The sequence below is a fragment of the Antedon bifida genome, chromosome 2 (assembly GCF_963402885.1).
Source record: "Antedon bifida chromosome 2, ecAntBifi1.1, whole genome shotgun sequence".
Classification (NCBI taxonomy): Eukaryota; Metazoa; Echinodermata; class Crinoidea; order Comatulida; family Antedonidae; genus Antedon; species Antedon bifida.
Genome location: NC_136227.1, coordinates 21,275,226 through 21,290,957, shown reverse-complemented (window position 1 = coordinate 21,290,957; position 15,732 = coordinate 21,275,226). Strand labels below are relative to the sequence as shown.

At 33.7% G+C, this 15,732-nt stretch overlaps 1 protein-coding gene across 1 annotated transcript in view; it reads left to right on the top strand.

Moving 5' to 3' along the window:
* Nucleotides 1-15,732, top strand: part of LOC144858623 (ATP-binding cassette sub-family F member 3-like) — a 140,037-nt gene that overhangs the window by 76,125 nt on the left and 48,180 nt on the right. Inside the window, exons 12-14 of the mRNA XM_078714709.1 lie at nt 506-706; nt 1,184-1,260; nt 13,230-13,274. Of these exons, the coding sequence (XP_078570835.1) occupies nt 506-706; nt 1,184-1,260; nt 13,230-13,274 (323 nt within the window). The remainder of the gene's footprint in view (nt 1-505; nt 707-1,183; nt 1,261-13,229; nt 13,275-15,732) is intronic.

Here is a 15,732-nt window from a genome sequence, read left to right as displayed (position 1 = left end):
ACAACAAATGTGAAACACTCATTAATGTGAAAATGCATCACCCACAAATGTGAAAATAACCACAAATGTGAAATTAACTCAATGTGAAAACAACCACAAATGTGAAACAGCCACAAATACATTACCCACAAATGTGAAACAACCACAAATGTGAAAACTCATCACCCACAAATGTGAAAACAGTGACCACAAATGTGAAAACAATCATCTTGTCTACTAATAACAGTGAGAGTAATACATTTTCACTTTCTTCAAGTCTACACACAAATACTTTTTACTGTAATGTAATGGTGTGTAATGTTCAAACACTGGACTTCACTAACTTTGACCATTTTACCATTTTACCATCTGAGCACATCAGTTTGGCAATGAAAAAGTAGTCAACAACCTTCTACTGACTTTTAGGAGCACAAACTTAGAAATGCAATATATTATCAGTTAGTATTTCAAATTATGTAGCATGACAGTGTCAAAATGTTAATCATTTGTTATTATTCTTTTCCAGACATGGCGAACAACTTTGCTAGTTGTATCTCATGACAGGAACTTTCTTGATCAAGTCTGCACTGATGTTTTGCATCTGTTTTCCAAACAACTTGACTGTTACCGTGGCAACTATTCACAATTTGTAATAACAAAAAGTGAGCGATTAAAAAACCAGCAAAAAGAGTATGAGGCGCAATTACAAAAAAGACAACATTTACAGGTTAATATAAATTATATGTTTTTTAACACCGCAACTGAACAGAATTGTACTGGAAATGTTTCAAACTACATTAGAAAAGCGTCATGAAGAGGTGGTTCGTTGGAAGTAATGAGATATCGCCATTAATGGGAAGGTTCTCAACTATATATAAATAAAAAAAGTACAGGGTGTGTTGGAAAGAGGTAGGAGGTGGAAAGGCAGGTGCGTATTCGGGAGATTCTGGGGTCTGGGGTAATGAGATATCAAAATTATCTGAATTGTATTGGGAAATTTTAGTATCAGTGTTTGTGTGACCATAAGATTTAATTGGAATGCGCAAGATTAAGGTTAATGTGTACGGGTCGTATTTCCTTTAAAACACCCAAGTGTGCTACTGTAGTGCAAACCTGTTTATCCATTATACAAGCCTTTAATCAATTTAATAAGGTTCAACTTTAAGGTTTTTCGTATAACATTATTTTTGTCTTAAATTTGCAGGTATTTATAGATCGATTTCGATATAATGCGAACAGGGCGGCATTAGTACAAAGTAAAATTAAAGAAATTGAAAGAATGTAAGTATCTTATTAATATTAATATAGAAATTTTCATTGCTTATCATTTAACAGTTAATTTTGTCTAAAGCTTGGGCATATAAATTAATATGATTTGTGGTATCAGATTATTTTGATAGAATGTCAGATCTTGAATCATGAATTCCTGTTAATTTACCTCCGCCAAGGAGGTATATGTAATCGGTAGCGTGTGCTTGTTTGTTTGTTAGCAGGATTACTCAAAAAGTAATTACAAGATCTTTACCAAAATGAATATACGGATAGATATTTGGTCAAGGACCATTCCATTAAATTTTGGGACCATGGTCCCAATTCTGGGCCACTTTTTTAGTATACTGTTCAGACCTGCTAGTGTTAAAAGATAGGACAGAATTTTCCAAAAAGTAACAAATAAACTAAAATTGCATTTTCTCGAGAACTACTTGTCCAAAAAACTTCATTTTTGTACAAGAGGCAAGAGTTATAACTTGTGATTTGTAAATTTAAAACATAATTCGATTTAATGTGCACGTTTTTTTGATGCGAGTAGTTTAAGAAACCTATTTCTTTTCAAATTCACTCGTTTGATTAAATTTAATGTTTGTCTTTAGTGCAAGCCTAGATTACAATATCAACGAAAGCATGTCCTAGGCTGGGTTGAAGCATCAAAACTTGTAACTTTTTATCAATTTTATTTATTTATTTATTTTTATTTTCAATCTTTCGACAATAAGAAACAAAAAAGTTGAACAGGGCTGTCGAGGTAAAGCAAAAGTTTAAAAACTGTTACCAAAAGATGTGCCTAACCAAACCCACGCGGGCCTGGCTGTACGTGACCGGCCTTGGTTTTGTAATACTTCATGTCCACGTATCCCAGCAATGCTCAAGAGAACCAAGAAACTATGAAAGATCGCATAAAAATGTGTAATCGATCATCATTTATTTTCAACTTTAACGATTTTAAACTCAACGCAACTTAACGATCGACATGAAAACAGGCTTAAGACAGCTAGGGAATCTTCTTCATTATCGAAAACTCACAATGGATTACATATAAGGTGGGAAAAATATGTTTCTATTGTGGTACTTTGAGATCAGTCGGACACAATCATCAAACACATGAAGGCAGCATTGATTTTCAGTATATTTCATTTATACGTATCGGTCAGAATTCACTGGCATTTATCACATACAACCAGTCACAATCGGCCATATCAAGAAAAAAAACCCCTAGAAATACAACAAATATACATAATAATCTACATCTACTGCACAATTGCTAACCATTGTTAAACTCATTACGTGATCTTTAGTACAATACTGTACATACACATAGCATCAGCGTTACATTACTATCTATTAGTCATGACAAGTGATAACCACATCTATACCTGGATTAAACGATGTTAATTTTGGAGGCGCATACCCATCTTTACTCAGCCTCCATCTCCATTCAGTCCAAGCTATTAATAAATGTAAAATTAGGTTCTTAACATAATACTATTCACAACTAGATATGACCACAACATTCGTCGCCATATTGAAATCCGAACTCGCACACTGTATCGGTGAGTCGTTCACCCAATTAATTATAATATATATGAGCATAAATAACACATTTGATACAATACTACTATTCATTATCATGACTAAATACAACAATTGATTCAATAACGTGTATATCTTAATCTATGATATAGTATTACAACGTACATGGAAATGAATAACTGATAATTTAATTAGTAACTGCCTCTACTCAGCAACGATGGATATGCACAACCTGTACCCACATGCGGGCCGCTATATATACACCTCGGTCTAAAATTATTCTACCGCGCATGTCCGTCACCCCTGAATGATTACAGTGTAGATCCCCCTATCAGTACTTCCGGTTTCCCACACTATGCTGATTTTTTTTTTAACCCAGAAAGCAGGCAATCTTACTAATTAAAAGCTTATTTACAAGATTTTAAACAACAAAAATTGTATTTTGGCAATGACAATTACCTCCAAATTCATGGCACAGTGGTAGGCACAAAAATGGGGCCATCTTTTGCAAATTTATTTAAGGAACAATTTGAGGCCAGTTTTAGGTCCCAACCTAATAAACCACTTGTTTGGTTTAGATACATTGACGACATCTTCATGATCTGGATGCATGGTGAAGATAATCTGGACTCATTTCTTCTGGATATTAATACAGCTAATAAATCCACTAGTAGCATTGAATTTTGGACACTATTAGTGACCATAGAATATGGTACACCCTTTGCAAAAAAGCTGTATACGAACATATATGATTCACATATGTTTTGTTTATGTTTCGTATAAGACGTCCACTTCGTATACGAAACGTATACATCATAGATGAGTGGAAATAGACTTTTCAGTCCATAAGAAGTTTTAATCATGTGGGTCACTTTTCATTTTGATGAGATATAACAGATTTATATATTTATATACAGTATAGATGAAATTAAGTAACTCACGTTATTCTAATTTTTTTATATGATGACGTAATAAAAATAAAATCATGTGAAAGAAAATTTATTTAGCAAGAACATATTAAAATCTAGGAGAAAATGGGGAACGCATTTGTCAATGTGCCTAATATTGAATAATTGATAGTACAATATTAATATGTAATATTAATGTTCAAAAAAAGTTCAAAATTCGGATTGAATTATTATGATCATGTTTATATTCGTGTTTAATACATGCTTATAAATACTATTTAATGGTTTAATATATAATCATAGCATTTTTATAATAAGGTATACTGAAATGACCTTTGACCTAAGGTCAAAGGACAAATTAAATGTCATATTCGGAATGTTTAGTGTCATGTTTATATTGGTATTTAATACATTCTTATACTAAATATTCAATGGTTTAATAGATAATTAGGGTTTTTTATAAGGTATAATGAAATGACATTTGACTGAGGGTCAAAGGTCAAATCAAATGTGCTATTCCGAATGTTTAGGGTCATGTTTATATTTGTGTTTAATACATTCTTATACAAAATACTTGATGGTTTACAAGATAATTAGGGTCAAAAGTTTCAAATGGCAGCCATTTTTATTTTATGCAAATTAGGAAATTTATAATGGGCAGATCAGGGTAGATTTTGGATATGATAATATCTACATATAGTTGAGCATGTTTCACCAAAAAAAAACAAACTGTTGCAATTTGTTGTTGAATTGTAGATATGAATTCATATACAAATTTTGTCTATATGATGTCATGACGTCATCAAATTCTGGGCTCGCACTGGCCGATCGCCAAGTCGCCATGGGCGAAAACGTTTCCAGATTGGCGAAAAATAAAACGGCTACTTTAGCCATTTTGGCGATGACATATGATAAAATAGATAATCAAATAATCATTTTGGCGAAAGCATAAAGTCCAACTAAAAGGTCCATTTGTCGATCTCCAGGCATTTATTTTGTTCGTTATAATGTTGTTTACTTCAAGCTCCATTTTCGTCAACTTGTTTCGTTGTACCAGGCGTCTCTTTGTTATTTCAATATGATGGAGGTATACTGCACAGAGAGACAGACATTACACGGCACATTACACGTGTTGCGCTGCTCAAACGATCGACGACAGCCGGCAGTCAGCTATTTACCGGGATTGTCTGTTTTTCGATAGGGGTGTACTTTTCAGATTCAAAAGAAACATAGTATCTTCAATGAATGATCTTATCGAAATCAATATTTATGCGTTATGCATTTTAGGCTCCAATAATGTAGTTTCATATTTTACCCTTAATAAAGTTTCCTCGTGCGTGCAGTACGTCAGTAGAGTAAACAAAACAACATTCAGGAAATGGTAGAGTCTAACGGGATTTAGCTAAACACACGTGCATTTATTGCGGACTATATAAACAGCAAGGCCGGCCGCCGGCTTCTATGTTGTTGAGTAATATATAATCGGGCCGGGATGGTATAAATTTCTCCCTGACGCCTTTTCCCTGTGCTTTGGCCTATATTTTATCTGCACGTTCAACAACGATACGATACGTTGTCTAAAAATATCTTTAGCATATACGACGTACCGTCGTACATAATTGTGTAGGCCTAGGCCTGCGCTACTGCACTTTCGCACCTCTTGAGCATACCCAATTTAAAAACATTCATGCGGTGACGGTGGGTGACCGTGAAAGTCTTAAGGCCAATTTACACAGACGAGCGGTAACGGTAAGCGGTAAAGTTGAGCGGAAAACCACGTGGCTTGTCCCATTTACACAGCGCGCGGAATCAACAGAGCGGTGGATGGACCTTTATGCAAATTTGCGCGTGTGTGTGGTCGATGATACAGTGTGTATTGTGCAGTTAACTTTTGACGACAGAACACGTATTTAATCATGGAGGTTAAAAAAGAAGAAAACGATCTGCTGTGCCTCCTACTTATCCGGAGAAGGTCGCGAAAAAGAAAAAGAGATATGTGGATACACGACACACTAAAAAAGAGAAAAGAATTGGGTGAATTCCACAGGCTAGTAGTGGAACTAAACACCAACGAAGATCGGTTTTATTCGTAATTTCGTATGTCGAAATTCCAATTTGCCAACATCTTATCTTTAATAAAAAATGACATCTCCAAGAAGACAACCAATTGGAGAGAACCCGTCGGACCTGCCGAACGCCTGGCTGTTTGTTTAAGGTAGGCTATGCTGTCTTTTAAACGAGCATAACAAATCCTGGTCTAGCCTTGAAATAGGCTCTACAGATAGCCTAGCTCTGGGGTTGGGCCTAGGCCTAGGCTAGGCCTCTAAGTAATACTATAGGCACGGGATACCTAACTTTTCCGGATTACTACTACTACTAATAACTAGGCCTACTACTAGGCCTTTGTCTGTTCCACACAGGCTACGCCTAGCTAGGCCTACTACTTCTACTATTATACTGTAGGCCTATTTGGGGGAGCGGAATATACCCTGTACTCATATTCTCTACTCTAGTCTAGTTGCTGAATATATATTTCTTTTATAAACTAGGCCTACAGTTTAGATAGGGAATTGATTACAGCAGGTCGAGGTTACTCTCTCTGAGTCTAACTACACCTCTAAATAATTAGTAGGCCTACTATTATGTAGGAGAACCATGGAAAATGCACTTGATTTAATACTGAAATTCAACACAACCATAATATAATATTGGTATTATTAAGGCCAAGGCCTATCATTTAATAAACATTAGCAATAGTATTAAATAAAAATTAGTTATATTACACTGTACAGACTTATTGCACAAACTTGAACACAGCTATTCAACCATTGGCATAAAATAAAGTTATAATTAATAATAGCCTTATTGCACTATCCTAAATTTAAAGATGTAATGCCTCTCAAAACATACAATACAGTATTTAAAAGATTAATATAATCAAATTTTGAATAGGCTTTTTTAAATTTTAAAAATATTCACTTCCATGAAAAAAAAAATCCAAAAGTAATGATTTCGCTTACACTGTAAAAGGAAAAAATAAATTATTACATCTTTGGTTAATTTTTACTTCAAGTGAATAAATATTGTGAAATCAAAATTACTTTTTTTTAAGGAAAAAATCATCAAGTTTGTTCAATTAAGCATATTATTTTCTGCCTTGAAAATAAGCTCCTGCATTTTAAATTTGAGTAGGGATTTGGTTTTATGGTCTAGTTTTTTTTAGGATTCCGCCATTGCCCGGAAAAACATGTCATCTTCATTCTCAACATTTTGGGATCTGGTGGATTGTAAATATTCCATTATGGCCTTGTCAACATCATCTACATCCCCCTTCCTCCTCTTTCTTACATTCCTGGAATTATTCTGGACATCACTATCTTCCTCTTCTTTGTTTTCATTCACGCTGCTCATGCTACCTGTACTGTCATTTATTTCAATTTGCTCACTTTCGTCTATTACAATATTTGTATGGGTGCTGAAATAAATTTAACAAAGTGATTACTGTATATTCTGTTGCCACTTACTTAGCATATCATTGATATTAAACTTGAAACCCCAATTTTGCTTCTCTATAAAATATGTACAATACAAACTTGGTAACCTGCGAGGTTTAATGTATGGTAGGAGGAATTCAAGAATATTCCCATATTTATATGGTTTGGTATTCAGCTTCGCCTCTTGCCCACTCTTTGTTTGCATTTTTTGTCTTGATTTTACAAAAGCATCTCTAATGTCTTTCCACTTTTTAGCCGCTTCTTTTCCTAATAAATGTGGAAAAATTTGTGTTTTTGAGAAACTAATATCTATTGTTATTTCTTTTAGGTTTTTAGCAACTGGAGACTGCGTTTGCGTTCAGCTACAGACTTGGACATGCTACAGTTTGTAAAATTGTATCCGAGACCTGTGATGTCATTTGGAATGCACTACAGCCACAATACATGTCAACGCCAACAGAACAGGATTGGAAGACCATAGCTAATGGATTCCAACAGCGATGGAACTTTCCTAATTGCATAGGCGCCATTGATGGCAAGCATGTCATAGTACAGGCTCCTCCACGATCTGGCAGCCGGTACTTCAATTATAAGGGTACCTTTTCAATCATCCTCATGGCCCTTGTGGACCATAGGTACTGCTTCACTGCAATTGATGTTGGCTCTTATGGCAGGAACAGCGATGGGGGAGTGCTTGCAAATTCAGTGTTGGGCAAAGCACTAGAGAGAGAGAATCTAAATGTTCCCGGAGATGAAGAATTGCCTGGAGCTCCACATATTGGCTCAATGCCGCACGTTATTGTTGGAGATGAGGCATTTCCGCTAAAAACCTACCTACTAAGGCCCTACCCTGGAAAGGATTTGCCTGATGACAAACGCATTTTTAATTACAGATTGTCTCGTGCTAGACGCATTGTTGAGAATGGCTTTGGCATATTAGCAGCTAGATGGAGGGTATATCAAAGGCGGATACAACTTCACCCCAAAAATATAGATTCAGTTATCAAGGCAACATGCGTTTTACATAACTATTTACAGATGGGAATACCAGATGACCAAATAAATGGATACAGAGATCATCCCAGAAATAAAAACCCAGAAGCATTGCCAGGTTTGCAGGCTGGTGGAAACCATGCTTCCAGAGAAGCAAGTGCAGTGCGTGAACATTTTAAAGAATATTTCTCGTCTGCAGCCGGAAAGGTGGATTGGCAAGAGTCGGCATGTTTTGGTATACAGTGAAAAAAGAAAAATGATGTTACAGTAGTAAAATATTAGTTAATTAGGTAAAACATTGTATTAAAATTTAATAAGAAAGGCAGATAATTATATATAAGATTGCAAAATATACATTTTACCCTGTTATGTGTAATACACTTTTAGAAACTTATTATTTTATTTATGGTATTTATTTCTTGTTGTGTTAATTGCATATTAATGATTTATTAAATAAAGATGTAAATTATAACCATTTTATTAATTAAAGATTTGACATATTAAAGATGTATTGTCCCTTTGACTAATTCCAAAAAAATAAAAAGATTTCGAAAAAAAGTGGGTCATTTTGAAGTATCATAATAGTTATTAACTTTCACCAAAAATTAGTCAAAAAAAAAATCATTCAACTGAAATACAGACGTTTTTTGGTTCAAAAAATAACTTTGACTGGAAGTCAAAGTTTCGATCAAAACATATCTTATAATGCAACGCGCTTATTTGGCTACTCTGTATGCATAATCATAAAACTTCCTCGCGATCTGTGTGAAAACACCTTCTCAACCGTAACGAGTTGTAAACAATCCTAATTAGCATCATGCATAATGCATACTCATGGTTTGAAATCTTTGTTTACTTTCGCTCGCAACGATTTTCCAGACAAAATGTAATCAAATTAATTTACCTGTTAATTACGTAAACTTGTTGTTTTTGGCTCGAACTTTCGACTTAAAGTGAATAACTTTAATATTACTTTGATATGGCCAATTTAAATTTAGAATATTTTGATCTTCATTTTTTTGTGTTTCAAGGGACAATACATCTTTAAACATGTTAATTGGAATTGGCATTATTTATTAAATATATTATATTAACTGATACTGATTAAATCAGTATCAATTATTAAAAAGTAAGGACATTTATACAGTATTATAAAAAACATTAATGTTATATTCAATTCACATTTATTTACTCATCGTTTATAAATACAATTTCATAATATAAATGATGGCAAGGATCCTGCATAGAGAAGTTTACAATTCTGTTTTCGCAGGACCCTTTTATTATTATAAATATAATTATACTTATATTACTTGTAAAGTATTATTGAAACAGTTTTAGAAATTTATAATTTAAACAACAGAAAATCACCTTTATGGAATATGTGCAATGTGAAGAAATAAAAAGTGGGTTAGAGTCTCTCCAAAAAGAAAATTTGTATGTTTATTTACTAATAGTGTAATTTAATTTTGTTTCATATATTTATTTCACTGTTAAAACCGTGTTTTTCGAATAATGCCTCGCTTCTTTGAATAAACGCCCCCTTTGAACACCATTTGGAATCATCATAATGTGTTTATTCAAATAAATACAATAACTTTGACATGAATCTTAAAAGTATGAATGGATGATTAGGTGGGAACACGAACGCTAGTTGATCATACCCAGTACCGTTTGATCATACGATTAATCGGGAAACCACCTCACGACGTCAACTCTTTGACTAGGCCTCTAAGTAGGCCTAGCTGTCCCCTGGCTACTACTAGTACTTAGGCCTAGTAGTAGCTAGCTGGCGGCGTAGCAGCTAGGCCTGGCTGGTTTTGGAAGGCCAGTCCATATTTACCAGTCATTGACAATTTTTCCCCAATGACATTCCAAATGTCTCTCTTCTTGACGCTATCTTTATATAAACTATCATTAACATCATACAATTGTTTGTATTTCTCAACTTCTATGATAAGAAGTTCAGAAATAGAGCAGGCGCTCGGATTTGACATTTTGATTGTTGATGCGACAGACGATCGACAGCAAATTTTACAAAAACTAGAAAGTTGTTGATATTTGACGTCACATCAATCACCTCGTTGATTGGCCGAAATCCACAATTACCGTGCGGTATTTTCACAAAATCGAATCTGTTTCGATCCTGAGCGGATTTCCGCTCGTCCGCTCTGCGTTCTGTGTAAATGGTCATAATAGTCAGGTGGCTTAACAACAAACTTTGAGGAAATCGTGACACGGTGGACAAAAGCGCCGAATTTGGCATGGAGCTTCGTTGGGACCTACCAATTGATTTTTGCCTAGGAGCCACTCTGGTCGTCATTTATTTTTCAAGATGGCGGCCAAAATCCAAAATGGCCGCCAATAAATTGGAAAATCACATTTTCATTTGTTTCAGAAGTCACATATAGGCAAATGAACTATCAAAACATAAGTATTCATGTTCATTGAAACATATTTTAGACATGTTGCATGACATGGGTCATTCGTTGTTAAGATGGTGGCCAAAATCCAACATGGCTGCCAGTAGCCTAAACTGGAATATCATTCTGGTTGTAGAAATCGCATATGTATTAAACGAAGTAGGAAAACATGGAGTAATCATGGTCATTGAAACATATTTTAGACATGGTACATAGTTATAACTAGTTCAGTTTCTGAAACCACATAAAATGTGGTATTTTTGGAAAAATTAAGATTGAGGGCGCTGTTCAAAAGTAAAAAGTACACTTTTTTACCTGTAACTAATTAAGTTTTTGTCAGAATATTTTTCAAATGGTCTTATTTGATAGATAATTACATTTTCTCTATATTAAAGAAAACAAATTTTACATTTAATATCCATAGTTCAGATAAATTTACGTTAATTGCCTAAAATCAGCAAATATAACACATTTTAATACATAACAAATACTATTGGATGTTAAAAAATTACAAATTTAGTTATCATAAATAGGATTCTTTTACATTTTCATAGAAACTGTTTTATTATAAAACATCTAAATATATATTTTTCTAACAATTTCTCATAAAAAAACTTTTACGACCACTAGTTTTCGAGATATAGAAATGTGTACTACCAGTACAGGTCAAAGGTCAATAACAAGAATCTGGGTCAGTTTCTTGGAAAAGTTTGTATTAGACTGAATAGAAACATCCATCTTCTGATTAATTTCAGACCTATTTAAAGTTTGTCCAACTGTTAGTTATCAAGTTATATGACATGTAGGTCAAAGGTCAAAAATACCAAAAATCATACTTCCGGCCATTTTGTGACAAATTTTTCCATTAGGATGAATATTAATATGCATCTTCCTAATAATTTGACACTAAAATTATTTAATTTAATGTAAGCGTTGCGGAGATATGGTTATTTTGTTTTCAATTGGATTAAAATCTTCAAATTGAGGTCAAAGGTCAAAGAAAAACTTTAAAAATTTGATAACATGGGTTTTTATAACTAGCATGATTTATCAATTTATAAAATGCAATGCTTGCACTTTCCTTCTGATTTGCAGACTAAAATACATTAGGAATGGACTATTTGTGACTTTGTATACGATTATTATGTATTTCAATTTCAATGGCTACCATTTTTTATTTTTGGGCGCCATCTTGGAACTCACTATATAATATTTCCTGAATCGGTTTTACTGACCTCAGAAATTCTTGATTCAGTACATTATTTGTCTATTTGTAACTTTTACAGCTAGATATATATGATATACCAATTTACTGGCAGCCATTTTGGATTTTGGCCGCCATCTTAGAAAATCAGAAGCTGATCGGGTGGCTCCTAGGCAAAAATCAATTAGTACGTCTAAAAGAAGCCTCATGCCAAATTTGGTGCTTTTGTCCACTGTGTAACGTTTTAGTCGCTAAGCCACCTGACTATAAGAAATAACATAGATTCTATTTTTGCGTTTTCCGCTCAACTTTACCGCTTACCGTTACCGCTCGTCTGTGTAAATTGGCCTTTAGGACACGATTTTTGCGTGGTACGGAAGCCACCAGCCAAGTGTAAAAAACAAAAATAACATAGCGTTTAGAGGATTTCAGAAAACTGTAAAATGTTTCTTATTAAATTGATAACTGTATGAATGCTGTATGATTAAAAACAATTTGAACAATTGTTTTGATCATATAAAATACAACACCAATTATTTTTTTTAATCATATATAGGCCTACAGTGATTTAGGCATGGCTCTCTCTCCCCAAATGCCTTACAAAAATGTTCAGGGAACAGTGTATAGACCTATTGACATAGATAAATTAACTAAAATGTTTTTACCATTATATTTCAACAATTTTTAATTTTGGCTAATGACAGATTCATTTGGCTAAATAAAAAAATTGGACTTTAACCATTTTGGCTATAGATAAACTGATTTGACTAAAAAAAATATTTTGACTTTCGCCAAATAGCTAAACAAAATGAAATGTTAGTGCTACCCCAGAAATTGGATTAAAAAATGAGTCTTGTAATTTCATCTTTGCTACACTGTATATAACATTATATATAATGTATTCCGTACTGTTATGCTTTACATAATACACAAAATAGGTACAATTCAACACTGTAAACATATTTAATTCATGTCATAGGATGGCATAATAATTGTCGGCGTTCATATAATGTATGTTTTGCGTTTGCGCGGATAACTTGAACTCGTCAAAGTGACGAGTTCAAATCTAGTTTTCTTAATAAGTCTGTGGAATGTCACTCATGCTTCCTTATTTTCCAATCCAAATGTCCTTATTGTTTTGAGTGAGGCACAGGCTGATTAGGGTATAGCATTTTGATTGTTGCAATTACAATATCAATAATTGAATTAATATAGTAAGAATGCACCATTAAAATTGGTCATACTTCATTTATTCACATTTTTGTTTATATCAACTTTCGACAAGCAGACAATTGGCGTAGCTTAATTCTTGTTTACGGATGCATGATACACAGGTGCAACTTTTATACCGAAGTATAGTAAACATTTTGCTTGTATTCAAGAATTCTTTATTTTCTAAATAAATGATTTTTTTTTTCAGGCCAGAACTTAAAGCAGTAGAAAGGGAATCTGAAGTTACACTGAAGTAAGTGATAAACATTTACTTGATATACATTTACTACATTAAGAACAAACATCTTGAACAAAGAATCATGGGCACTGTGACCTAGAATGTGTTATTTCACTGCACTCATTCAGTTTCAATTTCATGAGATGAAAAATATTGAGTTTTATATTGTTTTATCCATACGTAATTACACTGGCATTAAAGATATAACATTAAAATGTAGGCCGTTTATGAGCTATATTTCGCCGATTTCTTATGGCGGGGAAATTCCCCACCAGCTAGAGGCCTAGTGTGCATGCCGGAACCGGTGGATTATTACTATATAAATAACAAGTTTAAACAAAAGAGCGTACAACAATCTTGGGTAAATTTTTATTAAACGTATAGGCCTACTTGCTTGGCGAATCCATGCCTTTTAAATCATTTAACAAGTTCGTAATCAGATTGTAGTACTGTACAGTAAAACCAAAAAACACTGCCTCAACAACCTTGTGCGATTTGCGATCTGTTGTTCTTTGCAGATCAACATTGGTAGAGTCCATTATTATTATTGGGGTGTTTAAAAATTTGATAACTATTAAAAACGTGTCTCAACCACTGTGTAATCAAAGCGTTAATTTAGTTAAAACTTGGATCCTCCCAAAAGTGATAATCGTGTATTCCGGTTATCACGTGATTGATTGCACGCTTCTTTTTTTACACGTCCGGCGGAGGTGAAATATATTCGCCAATTTGGCGAATAAGGCAAAAAAGCTGACCTTCATTTTCGTCAGTTTAGGGTCGGTCGGGCGTGGCCGGCACAATAATAATTTTTTTTTTTGGCCTAATAAAGAACACTTCCCCTTTAAGGGCATCATGTCATTGCTTCATAATTTCAATTTTAGATACGTAGGATAGAAAACGTACCAAGATATGAGGTGATTTACCTTTCATTCCTCGTCCAGCTCGGTGTGCACGCTCGATGATGGGCATCGATGATAGCGTAAAGTGTTTAGTTAAAATACTCTTAACAATCAGAATACAATTTTCACCGAGCTAATGTTCCAGGCCAACAAACCTGATGTTATTGCGTCTGGAAAAACGTTCAGCTCTATTTAATTCAAGATGGCAGAGAGTTATTAATTGTTCTTGCATATTTTGAATATCAGATTCACAGGCCTTATCTTTTGATTCAAGAACTGCAATCCTTTCACAGTTAAAATCAATAGCTTTACTTTACTAGTCTTCTCTTATTTGAGATTGTCCTTGCAGCACAGATTTAAAGGACTCCTGTACAATTTTTTTAAAGTCAAGATTAAGCAGTTCCGTCTCCTTTTCAGGGAGAACCGATGTGTCTACTAGGCTAGCTGAGGTAGTCTTAGCACATGTGGTTCGTTTCGTTGTGGGTAGTATATCGTGTTCACAATAGACTATTAGCATAAAAACTTTAATAATTTGTTGATCCAGGAGCTCGCGTCAAACACGTCTTAACCCAACAGCGTCATGAATTCAATCAAAACCTTTAGATTTAGTATTGCAATACTGTTAATAACAATTTTTGATCGCCATTTGAATCGCAAATTTCTTACTGTGAGTGTGGGTACTGTTAGATATATTAACACATATAAATAAACTTTATTACTGTTAGTGTGGGTACTTATAGATATATTATACAAATAATGAATGTTTATGAGTGTACAAATAATGGCATGAGGTGAATGATGAAAGGTTATATATCAACGAGAACGCCGAGTTTGATATTTTACCTTTCATCATCAATTTTATATTACACAGCTTGTAAAATGTTGTATCATTTGTTATTTGTGACAATCTGTCTTCAACGATTTATCAATGTGTTGTGTCCCCCCAAATAACAAAATATATACGGTAATAATAAATCAAATAAACCACTCTGTCAGTATTATTGTTCTTAAAAGCAATATGTTCTTCGATCAATTTTTCGAATTTTAGAACATTTTTTAAGTTTACAATACTTCTTACAATCATCTTACAACTTCTACAAGAATAAATAAAATATTTTGCATGGAGAATAGTAGGATTTAAGTGCTCATTATCCACATTAGAAATACCAAGCCAAACATCCTGTAATTTTACGACCTCCTGATCTCTAATAATACTAAGCAGTCCAAAAATTAGATGTGACGTTACATTCCCAAAATAAATGTGTAACTGTTTCTGCAACCATACCACAAAAGGTACACTTATTATAATCAACAATAATGATTTTAAAAAGAAAATCATGACTGCTAAAATACGATGGATAAACCTGCATTGAAAGTATCTTTGTAGATAATGAGCAATTACGCATCAGGCCAGTCCAAATCAAAATTGTTAAAAAAATATATTCCATTTCAATTCAGAAGAAGGTCTTAAATATTTTTTTGATACAAAGAGAATGAACCATCTCGCATATCTTATGTGATTTTATTAGATCAGAAATCATCTCATCTTGAAAGCTTTCCTTGCAATTGTGGAT